General features: G+C 36.8%; 1 protein-coding gene across 1 annotated transcript in view; it reads right to left on the bottom strand.

The window, feature by feature from the left end:
• Positions 1–18020, bottom strand: part of LOC138018351 (uncharacterized) — a 66200-nt gene that overhangs the window by 9227 nt on the left and 38953 nt on the right. The window contains exons 19-31 of the mRNA XM_068864956.1: positions 15888–16175; positions 14552–14839; positions 13220–13507; positions 11888–12175; positions 10553–10840; positions 9217–9504; positions 7882–8169; positions 6547–6834; positions 5211–5498; positions 3875–4162; positions 2539–2826; positions 1204–1491; positions 1–157 (exon numbers count right to left, since the gene is read on the bottom strand). The exon at positions 1–157 is cut by the window's left edge and continues 131 nt beyond it. Coding sequence (XP_068721057.1) covers positions 1–157; positions 1204–1491; positions 2539–2826; positions 3875–4162; positions 5211–5498; positions 6547–6834; positions 7882–8169; positions 9217–9504; positions 10553–10840; positions 11888–12175; positions 13220–13507; positions 14552–14839; positions 15888–16175 — 3613 coding nt within the window. The remainder of the gene's footprint in view (positions 158–1203; positions 1492–2538; positions 2827–3874; positions 4163–5210; positions 5499–6546; positions 6835–7881; positions 8170–9216; positions 9505–10552; positions 10841–11887; positions 12176–13219; positions 13508–14551; positions 14840–15887; positions 16176–18020) is intronic.

Here is an 18020-nt window from a genome sequence, read left to right on the forward strand (position 1 = left end):
GCAAACATCTTGTATCCTTTTCTCATTGCAGCCACGGCGCACTTTGCAATGGCGTTCTTTCGAGCACCATACGATCCATCCAGAATGGAATCTTTTCCTTCCAATGGTTGGATGGCTCGATTGGAGGTGTCTTTGAAGCAGCCGATGGTTTCAAAACCTGATGGATAGTCAAACTTTATATTTATTATATTGCTGTACGATTTTTTAAGACTATGGCACAACATTACAATGGAAATATAAAAGAAAAGGCCGCAAATAAAATTGCCCGTTTGTGAGTGTTATTTGAATTTCTTTATTGTTATTCAACCTAGATCCCCTTACAAAAAGTAACCGATCTAAACAATCCACCAAGGAAAACTGAAACCGCAGAAAATAAAACGTTCTGAAAATTGGACGAGTACCTATTAATTCGGAATTGTGCGAGAATATCAAGTGAACTTTTTTTGCAATAAATGCAACAAAAATTGATAGAACAATTCTTAAGAAAAAAACGGACTTACAAAAACGTCAGTTAAGCTATGAAAGACCTTTAATCCAGGTTTCAGTACTGTGTTTTGTAGAGTAATTTGCCATCATTTTTTGTTAAGTTTTGCCCCTCCTTGGTATTAAAAGTAAAAAAATTCCTCTCGGTCACCTTTCTTTTGTTTATGCCCCTCTTCTTGCAATTGGTGTTGCATTACTTGCCATAAAAGTGTACAAGTTGAAGGTTTCAATTTTACTGGATATGTCCAATCAAAATGGAGTGATCTTCTTGAATGTATTCTTAATAAATGGGAAATAGCAAAGCAATCAAGTGTCTATTTAAATAGAACCGTTTATTAAATATAGAGTATTTCTTGACTAAAGTGGTGGAATTTAATCTTTTAAAATGCCATGCAACATGAACAGATTTCGCAAAAAAGCGACATGTTTACGAAAATAAAGTGTATTTTAGTAAAAAAATAAAAATCAAATAAACTCTACACAACAATTAAAATAATCGGAGCAGAACGCAAGTTGCCAGTCCAGTTCTTATCTACAATTTCATGACAAATTTGTACACTGTTAAAGCTCGTCGGAACAAATACGACCATGCAAATTCAGTGTTTGATGAAGATGAAGTACACACTAGTTCTTCGTCCTAGTTTATAAGTCCTTTTCTCCACAAGAAAACACCGCATTTTATTTTTTGTGCATTTAATAGACACTTTTTTGACATTTTACCTTTGATGACATAAACCTGATTGGCCCACGGTCCACGTTCGCCATCGGACCCACAGGCTGCAGATCTGCCGTGCTTGTCGAAGGTCTGGTCCGCTGTAGCACTGGCTGCGCACCATCCTCCATTTTGAACTGCAAACATCTTGTATCCCTTTCTCATTGCAGCCACGGCGCACTTTGCAATGGCGTTCTTTCGAGCACCATACGATCCATCCAGAATGGAATCTTTTCCTTCCAATGGTTGGATGGCTCGATTGGAGGTGTCTTTGAAGCAGCCGATGGTTTCAAAACCTGATGGATAGTCAAACTTTATATTTATTATATTGCTGTACGATTTTTTAAGACTATGGCACAACATTACAATGGAAATATAAAAGAAAAGGCCGCAAATAAAAATGCCCGTTTGTCAGTGCTATTTGAATTTCTTTATTGTTATTCAACCTAGATCCGCTTACAAAAAGTAACCGATCTAAACAATCCACCAAGGAAAACTGAAACCGCAGAAAATAAAACGTTCTGAAAATTGGACGAGTACCTATTATTTCGGAATTGTGCGAAAATATCAAGTGAACTTTTTTTTGCAATAAATGCAAGAAAAATTGATAGAACAATTCTTAAGAAAAAAACGGACTTACAAAAACGTCAGTTAAGCTATGAAAGACCTTTAATCCAGGTTTCAGTACTGTGTTTTGTAGAGTAATTTGCCATCATTTTTTGTTAAGTTTTGCCCCTCCTTGGTATTAAAAGTAAAAAAATTCCTCTCGGTCACCTTTCTTTTGTTTATGCCCCTCTTCTTGCAATTGGTGTTGCATTACTTGCCATAAAAGTGTACAAGTTGAAGGTTTCAATTTTACTGGATATGTCCAATCAAAATGGAGTGATCTTCTTGAATGTATTCTTAATAAATGGGAAATAGCAAAGCAATCAAGTGTCTATTTGAATAGAACCGTTTATTAAATATAGTGTATTTCTTGACTAAAGTGGTGGAATTAAATCTTTTAAAATGCCATGCAACATGAACAGATTTCGCAAAAAAGCGACATGTTTACGAAAATAAAGTGTATTTTAGTAAAAAAATAAAAATCAAATAAACTCTACACAACAATTAAAATAATCGGAGCAGAACGCAAGTTGCCATTCTAGTTCTTATCTACAATTTCATGACAAATTTGTACACTGTTAAAGCTCGTCGGAACAAATACGACCATGCAAATTCAGTGTTTGATGAAGATGAAGTACACACTAGTCCTTCGTCCTAGTTTATAAGTCCTTTTCTCCACAAGAAAACACCGCATTTTATTTTTTGTGCATTTAATAGACACTTTTTTGACATTTTACCTTTGATGACATAAACCTGATTGGCCCACTGTCCACCTTCGCCATCGGACCCACAGGCTGCAGATCTGCCGTGCTTGTCGAAGGTCTGGTCCGCTGTAGCACTGGCTGCGCACCATCCTCCATTTTGAACTGCAAACATCTTGTATCCTTTTCTCATTGCAGCCACGGCGCACTTTGCAATGGCGTTCTTTCGAGCACCATACGATCCATCCAGAATGGAATCTTTTCCTTCCAATGGTTGGATGGCTCGATTGGAGGTGTCTTTGAAGCAGCCGATGGTTTCAAAACCTGATGGATAGTCAAACTTTATATTTATTATATTGCTGTACGATTTTTTAAGACTATGGCACAACATTACAATGGAAATATAAAAGAAAAGGCCGCAAATGAAAATGCCCGTTTGTGAGTGTTATTTGAATTTCTTTATTGTTATTTAACCTACATCGGCTTAGAAAAAGTAACCGATCTAAACAATCCACCAAAGAAAAACGGAAACCGCAGAAAATAAAAGGTTCTGAAAATTGGACGAGTACCTATTAATTTGGAATTGTGCGAGAATATCAAGTGAACTTTTTTTTGCAATAAATGCAACAAAAATTGCCGGACCAAATCTAAAGAAAAAAAAGGACTTACAAAAACGTCAGTTAAGCTATGAAAGACCTTTAATCCAGGTTTGAGTACTGTGTTTTGTAGAGTAATTTGTCATCATTTTTTGTTAAGTTTTGCCCCTCCTTGGTATTAAAAGTACAAACATTGCTCTCGGTCACCTTTCTTTTGTTTATGCCCCTCTTCTTGCAATTGGCATTGCATTACTTGCCATAAAAGAGTACAAGTTAAAGATGACAATTTTACGTCATATGTCCAATCAGAATCGAGTGACCTTCTTGAATGTATTCTTAATAAATGGAAAATAGCAAAGCAATCAAGTGTCTATTTAAATAAGACCGTTTATTAAATATGAAGTAGTTCATAACTGGAGCGGTGGAATTAAATCTTTTAAAATGCCATGCAACATGAACAGGTTTCGCAAAAAAGCGACATGTTTACGAAAATAAAGTGTATTTTAGTAAGAAAAAAGAAATCAAATAAACTGTAAACAACAATTAAAATAATCGGAGCAGAACGCAAGTTGCCATTCTAGTTCTTATCTACAATTTCATGACAAATTTGTACACTGTTAAAGCTCGTCGGAACAAATACGACCATGCAAATTCAGTGTTTGATGAAGACGAAGTAAACACTAGTCCTTCGTCCTAGTTTATAAGTCCTTTTCTCCTCAAGAAAACACCGCATTCTATTTTTTGTGCATTTAATAGACACTTTATTGACATTTTACCTTTGATGACATAAACCTGATTGGCCCACGGTCCACCTTCGCCATCGGACCCACAGGCTGCAGATCTGCCGTGCTTGTCGAAGGTCTGGTCCGCTGTAGCACTGGCTGCGCACCATCCTCCATTTTGAACTGCAAACATCTTGTATCCTTTTCTCATTGCAGCCACGGCGCACTTTGCAATGGCGTTCTTTCGAGCACCATACGATCCATCCAGAATGGAATCTTTTCCTTCCAATGGTTGGATGGCTCGATTGGAGGTGTCTTTGAAGCAGCCGATGGTTTCAAAACCTGATGGAAAGTCAAACTTTATATTTACTATATTGCTGTACGATTTTGCAAGACTATGGCACAACATTACAATGGAAATATAAAAGAAAAGGCCGCAAATAAAATTGCCCGTTTGTGAGTGTTATTTGAATTTCTTTATTGTTATTCAACCTAGATCCGCTTACAAAAAGTAACCGATCTAAACAATCCACCAAGGAAAACTGAAACCGCAGAAAATAAAACGTTCTGAAAATTGGACGAGTACCTATTAATTTGGAATTGTGCGAGAATATCAAGTGAACTTTTTTCTGCAATAAATGCAACAAAAATTGATAGAACAATTCTTAAGGAAAAAACGGACTTACAAAAACGTCAGTTAAGCTATGAAAGACCTTTAATCCAGGTTTCAGTACTGTGTTTTGTAGAGTAATTTGCCATCATTTTTTGTTAAGTTTTGCGACTCCTTGGTATTAAAAGTAAAAAAAATTCCTCTCGGTCACCTTTCTTTTGTTTATGCCCCTCTTCTTGCAATTGGTGTTGCATTACTTGCCATAAAAGTGTACAAGTTGAAGGTTTTAATTTTACTGGATATGTCCAATCAAAATGGAGTGATCTTCTTGAATGTATTCTTAATAAATGGGAAATAGCAAAGCAATCAAGTGTCTATTTGAATAGAACCGTTTATTAAATATAGAGTATTTCTTGACTAAAGTGGTGGAATTAAATCTTTTAAAATGCCATGCAACATGAACAGATTTCGCAAAAAAGCGACATGTTTACGAAAATAAAGTGTATTTTAGTAAAAAAATAAAAATCAAATAAACTCTACACAACAATTAAAATAATCGGAGCAGAACGCAAGTTGCCAGTCCAGTTCTTATCTACAATTTCATGACAAATTCGTACACCGTTAAAGCTCGTCGGAACAAATACGACCATGCAAATTCAGTGTTTGATGAAGATGAAGTACACACTAGTCCTTCGTCCTAGTTTATAAGTCCTTTTCTCCTCAAGAAAACACCGCATTTCATTTTTTGTGCATTTAATAGACACTTTTTTGACATTTTACCTTTGATGACATAAACCTGATTGGCCCACGGTCCACCTTCGCCATCGGACCCACAGGCTGCAGATCTGCCGTGCTTGTCGAAGGTCTGGTCCGCTGTAGCACTGGCTGCGCACCATCCTCCATTTTGAACTGCAAACATCTTGTATCCTTTTCTCATTGCAGCCACGGCGCACTTTGCAATGGCGTTCTTTCGAGCACCATACGATCCATCCAGAATGGAATCTTTTCCTTCCAATGGTTGGATGGCTCGATTGGAGGTGTCTTTGAAGCAGCCGATGGTTTCAAAACCTGATGGATAGTCAAACTTTATATTTATTATATTGCTGTACGATTTTTTAAGACTATGGCACAACATTACAATGGAAATATAAAAGAAAAGGCCGCAAATGAAAATGCCCGTTTGTGAGTGTTATTTGAATTTCTTTATTGTTATTCAACCTACATCCGCTTACAAAAAGTAACCGATCTAAACAATCCACCAAAGAAAAACGGAAACCGCAGAAAATAAAACGTTCTGAAAATTGGACGAGTACCTATTAATTTGGAATTGTGCGAGAATATCAAGTGAACTTTTTTTTGCAATAAATGCAACAAAAATTGCCGGACCAAATCTAAAGAAAAAAAAGGACTTACAAAAACGTCAGTTAAGCTATGAAAGACCTTTAATCCAGGTTTGAGTACTGTGTTTTGTAGAGTAATTTGTCATCATTTTTTGTTAAGTTTTGCCCCTCCTTGGTATTAAAAGTACAAACATTGCTCTCGGTCACCTTTCTTTTGTTTATGCCCCTCTTCTTGCAATTGGCATTGCATTACTTGCCATAAAAGAGTACAAGTTGAAGATTACAATTTTACGTCATATGTCCAATCAGAATCGAGTGACTTTCTTGAATGTATTCTTAATAAATGGAAAATAGCAAAGCAATCAAGTGTCTATTTAAATAAGACCGTTTATTAAATATGAAGTAGTTCATAACTGGAGCGGTGGAATTAAATCTTTTAAAATGCCATGCAACATGAACAGGTTTCGCAAAAAAGCGACATGTTTACGAAAATAAAGTGTATTTTAGTAAGAAAAAAGAAATCAAATAAACTGTACACAACAATTAAAATAATCGGAGCAGAACGCAAGTTGCCATTCTAGTTCTTATCTACAATTTCATGACAAATTTGTACACTGTTAAAGCTCGTCGGAACAAATACGACCATGCAAATTCAGTGTTTGATGAAGACGAAGTAAACACTAGTCCTTCGTCGTAGTTTATAAGTCCTTTTCTCCTCAAGAAAACACCGCATTCTATTTTTTGTGCATTTAATAGACACTTTTTTGACATTTTACCTTTGATGACATAAACCTGATTGGCCCACGGTCCACCTTCGCCATCGGACCCACAGGCTGCAGATCTGCCGTGCTTGTCGAAGGTCTGGTCCGCTGTAGCACTGGCTGCGCACCATCCTCCATTTTGAACTGCAAACATCTTGTATCCTTTTCTCATTGCAGCCACGGCGCACTTTGCAATGGCGTTCTTTCGAGCACCATACGATCCATCCAGAATGGAATCTTTTCCTTCCAATGGTTGGATGGCTCGATTGGAGGTGTCTTTGAAGCAGCCGATGGTTTCAAAACCTGATGGAAAGTCAAACTTTATATTTACTATATTGCTGTACGATTTTGCAAGACTATGGCACAACATTACAATGGAAATATAAAAGAAAAGGCCGCAAATAAAATTGCCCGTTTGTGAGTGTTATTTGAATTTCTTTATTGTTATTCAACCTAGATCCGCTTACAAAAAGTAACCGATCTAAACAATCCACCAAGGAAAACTGAAACCGCAGAAAATAAAACGTTCTGAAAATTGGACGAGTACCTATTAATTTGGAATTGTGCGAGAATATCAAGTGAACGTTTTTTTTGCAATAAATGCAACAAAAATTGACAGAACAATTCTTAAGAAAAAAAAGGACTTACAAAAACGTCAGTTAAGCTATGAAAGACCTTTAATCCAGGTTTCAGTACTGTGTTTTGTAGAGTAATTTGCCATCATTTTTTGTTAAGTTTTGCCCCTCCTTGGTATTAAAAGTGAAAAAATTCCTCTCGGTCACCTTTCTTTTTTTATGCCCCTCTTCTTGTAATTGGTGTTGCATTACTTGCCATAAAAGTGTACAAGTCAAAGGTTTCAATTTTACTGGATATGTCCAATCAAAATGGAGTGATCTTCTTGAATGTATTCTTAATAAATGGGAAATAGCAAAGCAATCAAGTGTCTATTTGAATAGAACCGTTTATTAAATATAGAGTATTTCTTGACTAAAGTGGTGGAATTAAATCTTTTAAAATGCCATGCAACATGAACAGATTTCGCAAAAAAGCGACATGTTTACGAAAATAAAGTGTATTTTAGTAAAAAAATAAAAATCAAATAAACTCTACACAACAATTAAAATAATCAGAGCAGAACGCATGTTGCCAGTCCAGTTCTTATCTACAATTTCATGACAAATTTGTACACTGTTAAAGCTCGTCGGAACAAATACGACCATGCAAATTCAGTGTTTGATGAAGATGAAGTACACACTAGTCCTTCGTCCTAGTTTATAAGTCCTTTTCTCCTCAAGAAAACACCGCATTTTATTTTTTGTGCATTTAATAGACACATTTTTGACATTTTACCTTTGATGACATAAACCTGATTGGCCCACGGTCCACCTTCGCCATCGGACCCACAGGCTGCAGATCTGCCGTGCTTGTCGAAGGTCTGGTCCGCTGTAGCACTGGCTGCGCACCATCCTCCATTTTGAACTGCAAACATCTTGTATCCTTTTCTCATTGCAGCCACGGCGCACTTTGCAATGGCGTTCTTTCGAGCACCATACGATCCATCCAGAATGGAATCTTTTCCTTCCAATGGTTGGATGGCTCGATTGGAGGTGTCTTTGAAGCAGCCGATGGTTTCAAAACCTGATGGATAGTCAAACTTTATATTTACTATATTGCTGTACGATTTTTTAAGACTATGGCACAACATTACAATGGAAATATAAAAGAAAAGGCCGCAAATAAAATTGCCCGTTTGTGAGTGTTATTTGAATTTCTTTATTGTTATTCAACCTAGATCCGCTTACAAAAAGTAACCGATCTAAACAATCCACCAAGGAAAACTGAAACCGCAGAAAATAAAACGTTCTGAAAATTGGACGAGTACCTATTAATTTGGAATTGTGCGAGAATATCAAGTGAACGTTTTTTTTGCAATAAATGCAACAAAAATTGATAGAACAATTCTTAAGAAAAAAAAGGACTTACAAAAACGTCAGTTAAGCTATGAAAGACCTTTAATCCAGGTTTCAGTACTGTGTTTTGTAGAGTAATTTGCCATCATTTTTTGTTAAGTTTTGCCCCTCCTTGGTATTAAAAGTGAAAAAATTCCTCTCGGTCACCTTTCTTTTTTTATGCCCCTCTTCTTGTAATTGGTGTTGCATTACTTGCCATAAAAGTGTACAAGTCAAAGGTTTCAATTTTACTGGATATGTCCAATCAAAATGGAGTGATCTTCTTGAATGTATTCTTAATAAATGGGAAATAGCAAAGCAATCAAGTGTCTATTTGAATAGAACCGTTTATTAAATATAGAGTATTTCTTGACTAAAGTGGTGGAATTAAATCTTTTAAAATGCCATGCAACATGAACAGATTTCGCAAAAAAGCGACATGTTTACGAAAATAAAGTGTATTTTAGTAAAAAAATAAAAATCAAATAAACTCTACACAACAATTAAAATAATCAGAGCAGAACGCATATTGCCAGTCCAGTTCTTATCTACAATTTCATGACAAATTTGTACACTGTTAAAGCTCGTCGGAACAAATACGACCATGCAAATTCAGTGTTTGATGAAGATGAAGTACACACTAGTCCTTCGTCCTAGTTTATAAGTCCTTTTCTCCTCAAGAAAACACCGCATTTTATTTTTTGTGCATTTAATAGACACATTTTTGACATTTTACCTTTGATGACATAAACCTGATTGGCCCACGGTCCACCTTCGCCATCGGACCCACAGGCTGCAGATCTGCCGTGCTTGTCGAAGGTCTGGTCCGCTGTAGCACTGGCTGCGCACCATCCTCCATTTTGAACTGCAAACATCTTGTATCCTTTTCTCATTGCAGCCACGGCGCACTTTGCAATGGCGTTCTTTCGAGCACCATACGATCCATCCAGAATGGAATCTTTTCCTTCCAATGGTTGGATGGCTCGATTGGAGGTGTCTTTGAAGCAGCCGATGGTTTCAAAACCTGATGGATAGTCAAACTTTATATTTACTATATTGCTGTACGATTTTTTAAGACTATGGCACAACATTACAATGGAAATATAAAAGAAAAGGCCGCAAATAAAAATGCCCGTTTGTGAGTGTTATTTGAATTTCTTTATTGTTATTCAACCTACATCCGCTTACAAAAAGTAACCGATCTAAACAATCCACCAAAGAAAAACGGAAACCGCAGAAAATAAAACGTTCTGAAAATTGGACGAGTACCTATTAATTTGGAATTGTGCGAGAATATCAAGTGAACTTTTTTTTGCAATAAATGCAACAAAAATTGCCGGACCAAATCTAAAGAAAAAAAAGGACTTACAAAAACGTCAGTTAAGCTATGAAAGACCTTTAATCCAGGTTTGAGTACTGTGTTTTGTAGAGTAATTTGTCATCATTTTTTGTTAAGTTTTGCCCCTCCTTGGTATTAAAAGTACAAACATTGCTCTTGGTCACCTTTCTTTTGTTTATGCCCCTCTTCTTGCAATTGGCATTGCATTACTTGCCATAAAAGAGTACAAGTTGAAGATCACAATTTTACGTCATATGTCCAATCAGAATCGAGTGACCTTCTTGAATGTATTCTTAATAAATGGAAAATAGCAAAGCAATCAAGTGTCTATTTAAATAAGACCGTTTATTAAATATGAAGTAGTTCATAACTGGAGCGGTGGAATTAAATCTTTTAAAATGCCATGCAACATGAACAGGTTTCGCAAAAAAGCGACATGTTTACGAAAATAAAGTGTATTTTAGTAAGAAAAAAGAAATCAAATAAACTGTACACAACAATTAAAATAATCGGAGCAGAACGCAAGTTGCCATTCTAGTTCTTATCTACAATTTCATGACAAATTTGTACACTGTTAAAGCTCGTCGGATCAAATACGACCATGCAAATTCAGTGTTTGATGAAGATGAAGTACACACTAGTCCTTCGTCCTAGTTTATAAGTCCTTTTCTCCTCAAGAAAACACCGCATTTTATTTTTTGTGCATTTAATAGACACTTTTTTGACATTTTACCTTTGATGACATAAACCTGATTGGCCCACGGTCCACCTTCGCCATCGGACCCACAGGCTGCAGATCTGCCGTGCTTGTCGAAGGTCTGGTCCGCTGTAGCACTGGCTGCGCACCATCCTCCATTTTGAACTGCAAACATCTTGTATCCTTTTCTCATTGCAGCCACGGCGCACTTTGCAATGGCGTTCTTTCGAGCACCATACGATCCATCCAGAATGGAATCTTTTCCTTCCAATGGTTGGATGGCTCGATTGGAGGTGTCTTTGAAGCAGCCGATGGTTTCAAAACCTGATGGAAAGTCAAACTTTATATTTACTATATTGCTGTACGATTTTGCAAGACTATGGCACAACATTACAATGGAAATATAAAAGAAAAGGCCGCAAATAAAATTGCCCGTTTGTGAGTGTTATTTGAATTTCTTTATTGTTATTCAACCTAGATCCGCTTACAAAAAGTAACCGATCTAAACAATCCACCAAGGAAAACTGAAACCGCAGAAAATAAAACGTTCTGAAAATTGGACGAGTACCTATTAATTCGGAATTGTGCGAGAATATCAAGTGAACTTTTTTCTGCAATAAATGCAACAAAAATTGATAGAACAATTCTTAAGAAAAAAACGGACTTACAAAAACGTCAGTTAAGCTATGAAAGACCTTTAATCCAGGTTTCAGTACTGTGTTTTGTAGAGTAATTTGCCATCATTTTTTGTTAAGTTTTGCCCCTCCTTGGTATTAAAAGTAAAAAAATTCCTCTCGGTCACCTTTCTTTTGTTTATGCCCCTCTTCTTGCAATTGGTGTTGCATTACTTGCCATAAAAGTGTACAAGTTGAAGGTTTCAATTTTACTGGATATGTCCAATCAAAATGGAGTGATCTTCTTGAATGTATTCTTAATAAATGGGAAATAGCAAAGCAATCAAGTGTCTATTTGAATAGAACCGTTTATTAAATATAGAGTATTTCTTGACTAAAGTGGTGGAATTAAATCTTTTAAAATGCCATGCAACATGAACAGATTTCGCAAAAAAGCGACATGTTTACGAAAATAAAGTGTATTTTAGTAAAAAAATAAAAATCAAATAAACTCTACACAACAATTAAAATAATCGCAGCAGAACGCAAGTTGCCAGTCCAGTTCTTATCTACAATTTCATGACAAATTTGTACACTGTTAAAGCTCGTCGGAACAAATACGACCATGCAAATTCAGTGTTTGATGAAGATGAAGTACACACTAGTCCTTCGTCCTAGTTTATAAGTCCTTTTCTCCACAAGAAAACACCGCATTTTATTTTTTGTCCATTTAATAGACACTTTTTTGACATTTTACCTTTGATGACATAAACCTGATTGGCCCACGGTCCACCTTCGCCATCGGACCCACAGGCTGCAGATCTGCCGTGCTTGTCGAAGGTCTGGTCCGCTGTAGCACTGGCTGCGCACCATCCTCCATTTTGAACTGCAAACATCTTGTATCCTTTTCTCATTGCAGCCACGGCGCACTTTGCAATGGCGTTCTTTCGAGCACCATACGATCCATCCAGAATGGAATCTTTTCCTTCCAATGGTTGGATGGCTCGATTGGAGGTGTCTTTGAAGCAGCCGATGGTTTCAAAACCTGATGGAAAGTCAAACTTTATATTTACTATATTGCTGTACGATTTTGCAAGACTATGGCACAACATTACAATGGAAATATAAAAGAAAAGGCCGCAAATAAAATTGCCCGTTTGTGAGTGTTATTTGGATTTCTTTATTGTTATTCAACCTAGATCCGCTTACAAAAAGTAACCGATCTAAACAATCCACCAAGGAAAACTGAAACCGCAGAAAATAAAACGTTCTGAAAATTGGACGAGTACCTATTAATTCGGAATTGTGCGAGAATATCAAGTGAACTTTTTTCTGCAATAAATGCAACAAAAATTGATAGAACAATTCTTAAAAAAAAAAAGGAATTACAAAAACGTCAGTTAAGCTATGAAAGACCTTTAATCCAGGTTTCAGTACTGTGTTTTGTAGAGTAATTTGCCATCATTTTTTGTTAAGTTTTGCCCCTCCTTGGTATTAAAAGTAAAAAAATTCCTCTCGGTCACCTTTCTTTTGTTTATGCCCCTCTTCTTGCAATTGGTGTTGCATTACTTGCCATAAAAGTGTACAAGTTGAAGGTTTCAATTTTACTGGATATGTCCAATCAAAATGGAGTGATCTTCTTGAATGTATTCTTAATAAATGGGAAATAGCAAAGCAATCAAGTGTCTATTTGAATAGAACCGTTTATTAAATATAGAGTATTTCTTGACTAAAGTGGTGGAATTAAATCTTTTAAAATGCCATGCAACATGAACAGATTTCGCAAAAAAGCGACATGTTTACGAAAATAAAGTGTATTTTAGTAAAAAAATAAAAATCAAATAAACTCTACACAATTAAAATAATCGGAGCAGAACGCAAGTTGCCAGTCCAGTTCTTATCTACAATTTCATGACAAATTTGTACACTGTTAAAGCTCGTCGGAACAAATACGACCATGCAAATTCAGTGTTTGATGAAGACGAAGTAAACACTAGTCCTTCGTCCTAGTTTATAAGTCCTTTTCCCCTCAAGAAAACACCGCATTCTATTTTTTGTGCATTTAATAGACACTTTTTTGACATTTTACCTTTGATGACATAAACCTGATTGGCCCACGGTCCACCTTCGCCATCGGACCCACAGGCTGCAGATCTGCCGTGCTTGTCGAAGGTCTGGTCCGCTGTAGCACTGGCTGCGCACCATCCTCCATTTTGAACTGCAAACATCTTGTATCCTTTTCTCATTGCAGCCACGGCGCACTTTGCAATGGCGTTCTTTCGAGCACCATACGATCCATCCAGAATGGAATCTTTTCCTTCCAATGGTTGGATGGCTCGATTGGAGGTGTCTTTGAAGCAGCCGATGGTTTCAAAACCTGATGGAAAGTCAAACTTTATATTTACTATATTGCTGTACGATTTTGCAAGACTATGGCACAACATTACAATGGAAATATAAAAGAAAAGGCCGCAAATAAAATTGCCCGTTTGTGAGTGTTATTTGGATTTCTTTATTGTTATTCAACCTAGATCCGCTTACAAAAAGTAACCGATCTAAACAATCCACCAAGGAAAACTGAAACCGCAGAAAATAAAACGTTCTGAAAATTGGACGAGTACCTATTAATTCGGAATTGTGCGAGAATATCAAGTGAACTTTTTTCTGCAATAAATGCAACAAAAATTGATAGAACAATTCTTAAAAAAAAAAAGGAATTACAAAAACGTCAGTTAAGCTATGAAAGACCTTTAATCCAGGTTTCAGTACTGTGTTTTGTAGAGTAATTTGCCATCATTTTTTGTTAAGTTTTGCCCCTCCTTGGTATTAAAAGTAAAAAAATTCCTCTCGGTCACCTTTCTTTTGTTTATGCCCCTCTTCTTGCAATTGGTGTTGCATTACTTGCCATAAAAGTGTACAAGTTGAAGGTTTCAATTTTACTGGATATGTCCAATCAAAATGGAGTGATCTTCTTGAATGTATTCTTAATAAATGGGAAATAGCAAAGCAATCAAGTGTCTATTTGAATAGAACCGTTTATTAAATATAGAGTATTTCTTGACTAAAGTGGTGGAATTAAATCTTTTAAAATGCCATGCAACATGAACAGATTTCGCAAAAAAGCGACATGTTTACGAAAATAAAGTGTATTTTAGTAAAAAAATAAAAATCAAATAAACTCTACACAATTAAAATAATCGGAGCAGAACGCAAGTTGCCAGTCCAGTTCTTATCTACAATTTCATGACAAATTTGTACACTGTTAAAGCTCGTCGGAACAAATACGACCATGCAAATTCAGTGTTTGATGAAGACGAAGTAAACACTAGTCCTTCGTCCTAGTTTATAAGTCCTTTTCCCCTCAAGAAAACACCGCATTCTATTTTTTGTGCATTTAATAGACACTTTTTTGACATTTTACCTTTGATGACATAAACCTGATTGGCCCACGGTCCACCTTCGCCATCGGACCCACAGGCTGCAGATCTGCCGTGCTTGTCGAAGGTCTGGTCCGCTGTAGCACTGGCTGCGCACCATCCTCCATTTTGAACTGCAAACATCTTGTATCCTTTTCTCATTGCAGCCACGGCGCACTTTGCAATGGCGTTCTTTCGAGCAACATATGATCCATCCAGAATGGAATCTTTTCCTTCCAATGGTTGGATGGCTCGATTGGAGGTGTCTTTGAAGCAGCCGATGGTTTCAAAACCTGATGGATAGTCAAACTTTATATTTATTATATTGCTGTACGATTTTTTAAGACTATGGCACAACATTACAATGGAAATATAAAAGAAAAGGCCGCAAATAAAAATGCCCGTTTGTGAGTGTTATTTGAATTTCTTTATTGTTATTCAACCTACATCCGCTTACAAAAAGTAACCGATCTAAACAATCCACCAAAGAAAAACGGAAACCGCAGAAAATAAAACGTTCTGAAAATTGGACGAGTACCTATTAATTTGGAATTGTGCGAGAATATCAAGTGAACTTTTTTTTGCAATAAATGCAACAAAAATTGCCGGACCAAATCTAAAGAAAAAAAAGGACTTACAAAAACGTCAGTTAAGCTATGAAAGACCTTTAATCCAGGTTTGAGTACTGTGTTTTGTAGAGTAATTTGTCATCATTTTTTGTTAAGTTTTGCCCCTCCTTGGTATTAAAAGTTCAAACATTGCTCTCGGTCACCTTTCTTTTGTTTATGCCCCTCTTCTTGCAATTGGCATTGCATTACTTGCCATAAAAGAGTACAAGTTGAAGATTACAATTTTACGTCATATGTCCAATCAGAATCGAGTGACCTTCTTGAATGTATTCTTAATAAATGGAAAATAGCAAGGCAATCAAGTGTCTATTTAAATAAGACCGTTTATTAAATATGAAGTAGTTCATAACTGGAGCGGTGGAATTAAATCTTTTAAAATGCCATGCAACATGAACAGGTTTCGCAAAAAAGCGACATGTTTACGAAAATAAAGTGTATTTTAGTAAGAAAAAAGAAATCAAATAAACTGTACACAACAATTAAAATAATCGGAGCAGAACGCAAGTTGCCATTCTAGTTCTTATCTACAATTTCATGACAAATTTGTACACTGTTAAAGCTCGTCGGAACAAATACGACCATGCAAATTCAGTGTTTGATGAAGATGAAGTACACACTAGTCCTTCGTCCTAGTTTATAAGTCCTTTTCTCCACAAGAAAACACCGCATTTTATTTTTTGTGCATTTAATAGACACTTTTTTGACATTTTACCTTTGATGACATAAACCTGATTGGCCCACGGTCCACCTTCGCCATCGGACCCACAGGCTGCAGATCTGCCGTGCTTGTCGAAGGTCTGGTCCGCTGTAGCACTGGCTGCGCACCATCCTCCATTTTGAACTGCAAACATCTTGTATCCTTTTCTCATTGCAGCCACGGCGCACTTTGCAATGGCGTTCTTTCGAGCACCATACGATCCATCCAGAATGGAATCTTTTCCTTCCAATGGTTGGATGGCTCGATTGGAGGTGTCTTTGAAGCAGCCGATGGTTTCAAAACCTGATGGAAAGTCAAACTTTATATTTACTATATTGCTGTACGATTTTGCAAGACTATGGCACAACATTACAATGGAAATATAAAAGAAAAGGCCGCAAATAAAATTGCCCGTTTGTGAGTGTTATTTGAATTTCTTTATTGTTATTCAACCTAGATCCGCTTACAAAAAGTAACCGATCTAAACAATCCACCAAGGAAAACTGAAACCGCAGAAAATAAAACGTTCTGAAAATTGGACGAGTACCTATTAATTCGGAATTGTGCGAGAATATCAAGCAGCGCTCCAAGCTGCGACCATTTTTGTCGCCATGGCGAGTGGAAAAAATATTTGGCGACTAAAATTTTGACGAAAGTCGCCAATTGGCGACCGACAGATTATAAAAGAAACTTACTTGGAAAATTAATCGATCTTTGGTCGAATTATCAAAAGCAAAATCGACGGTATCACCTGTCTTTCTCTTTCTCGCCGTTCCGCCACTCGATACGACTGCGTAAACCTAAACTGAGGGAAAACTGGGAACAAGCCAAACTATACTTCCTGTACGCTGCTGAGGAGCGGAACTGACTTCCATCCCGACAGAGACAGTTCTCTGTTGAGACGCATCAGTGAACACAGACGATTTGCCGCCCCGGTCGACCTGTTGGCGGCGAAATCCAATCCAAGATTGAACGCTGCAGGATTTTCAATGTATTTATAATAAAAATAACTTTAGTTGAGAGCATTTCTGTCTTATTTTGTGTATATCATATAAGTTTTGGGGCACGGTCTTGTGGGAAAAAAGTGAGGATGTTTAATTTTCCCATAGGAAGAAAAAATTCAGTGCTGACTCCAAGTGCAGTTGTCACACATCAATGATTGCGAGAATGTTGTTTTTAGCCTCTTGAATGAGAGGGATAAAACGAGGCAATCTAAAAGGGGTTTTTCCTTCAACAGTGATCGCTAAAAAAATGGTAAAAGTGAGCTGGTTTTTTTTTCAAATTTTCGCGAAATATGGGATACAAATGGGATAAACCGAGAAAGTTGGTTTCTTTTGTCAGCGTTGCTGGTCATCGCCGATCTCAGTCACTCATAGCGATGACTGTCACGCAAAAACAAAACTAGGTAAATCCACACAGGGTTATTGTAGTTTATAGTGGTTGATTATAAAAAGAAAATAATGTTACTATAAAGCGGATTGAAGTGTCTTCTAATCGAGTTTGAACTCAACAATTTAATCTGAATAAGGTTGTTACGATGCGTACAGAGATATTTAGTTTTTAAAGCAAGGACGGGTCACATTCTTTTGAGCGCGAAAACTATCCAATCAGAAGCTTCATAAGGGTTGTCTGCATCCATGAAAGAATGTGAAAAAAATGAAAGTGGGCTCAGTCTTTCTTTTCTGTCATGATGAAAGACTTTGAGGAAATTTTCAAGACCTTGAAAGACCTTTTGGTCAGTGAAGACTCATCATCAACTGAAAGAGTACTCGCCCTGCAAGAAGAGCATGAGCAAATTCTCCGTGCAGAATTGGAAAGCGTCCCGAAAGTAAATTTATCGAGGTTTTCGGGAGATAAACTGGGGACTGCTTTACTTCCTGAAGAACAACGTGGCCTACGAGCTGTAAAGGTTTCCGGCGATGGGAATTGCCTGTACAATTCGGCATCAGTTTTAATTAAGGGAGATGAGACACCAAAGTGGAACCTTACGAGTATTAACTGCGTGTGAACTTTATTTTAATGCAGAATTCTATGCAAATCATGCAAAGATCTCTCAGGCAAGTGGAGTTTCACCATATTCTGAGTCTCTTCCTTCTCTTTGTCTTGCCCGTTACTACAATATTTTAATCGGCAAGCGAGTAAATGTAA

This window comes from Montipora capricornis, chromosome 10 (assembly GCF_036669925.1).
Source record: "Montipora capricornis isolate CH-2021 chromosome 10, ASM3666992v2, whole genome shotgun sequence".
Lineage (NCBI taxonomy): Eukaryota > Metazoa > Cnidaria > Anthozoa > Scleractinia > Acroporidae > Montipora > Montipora capricornis.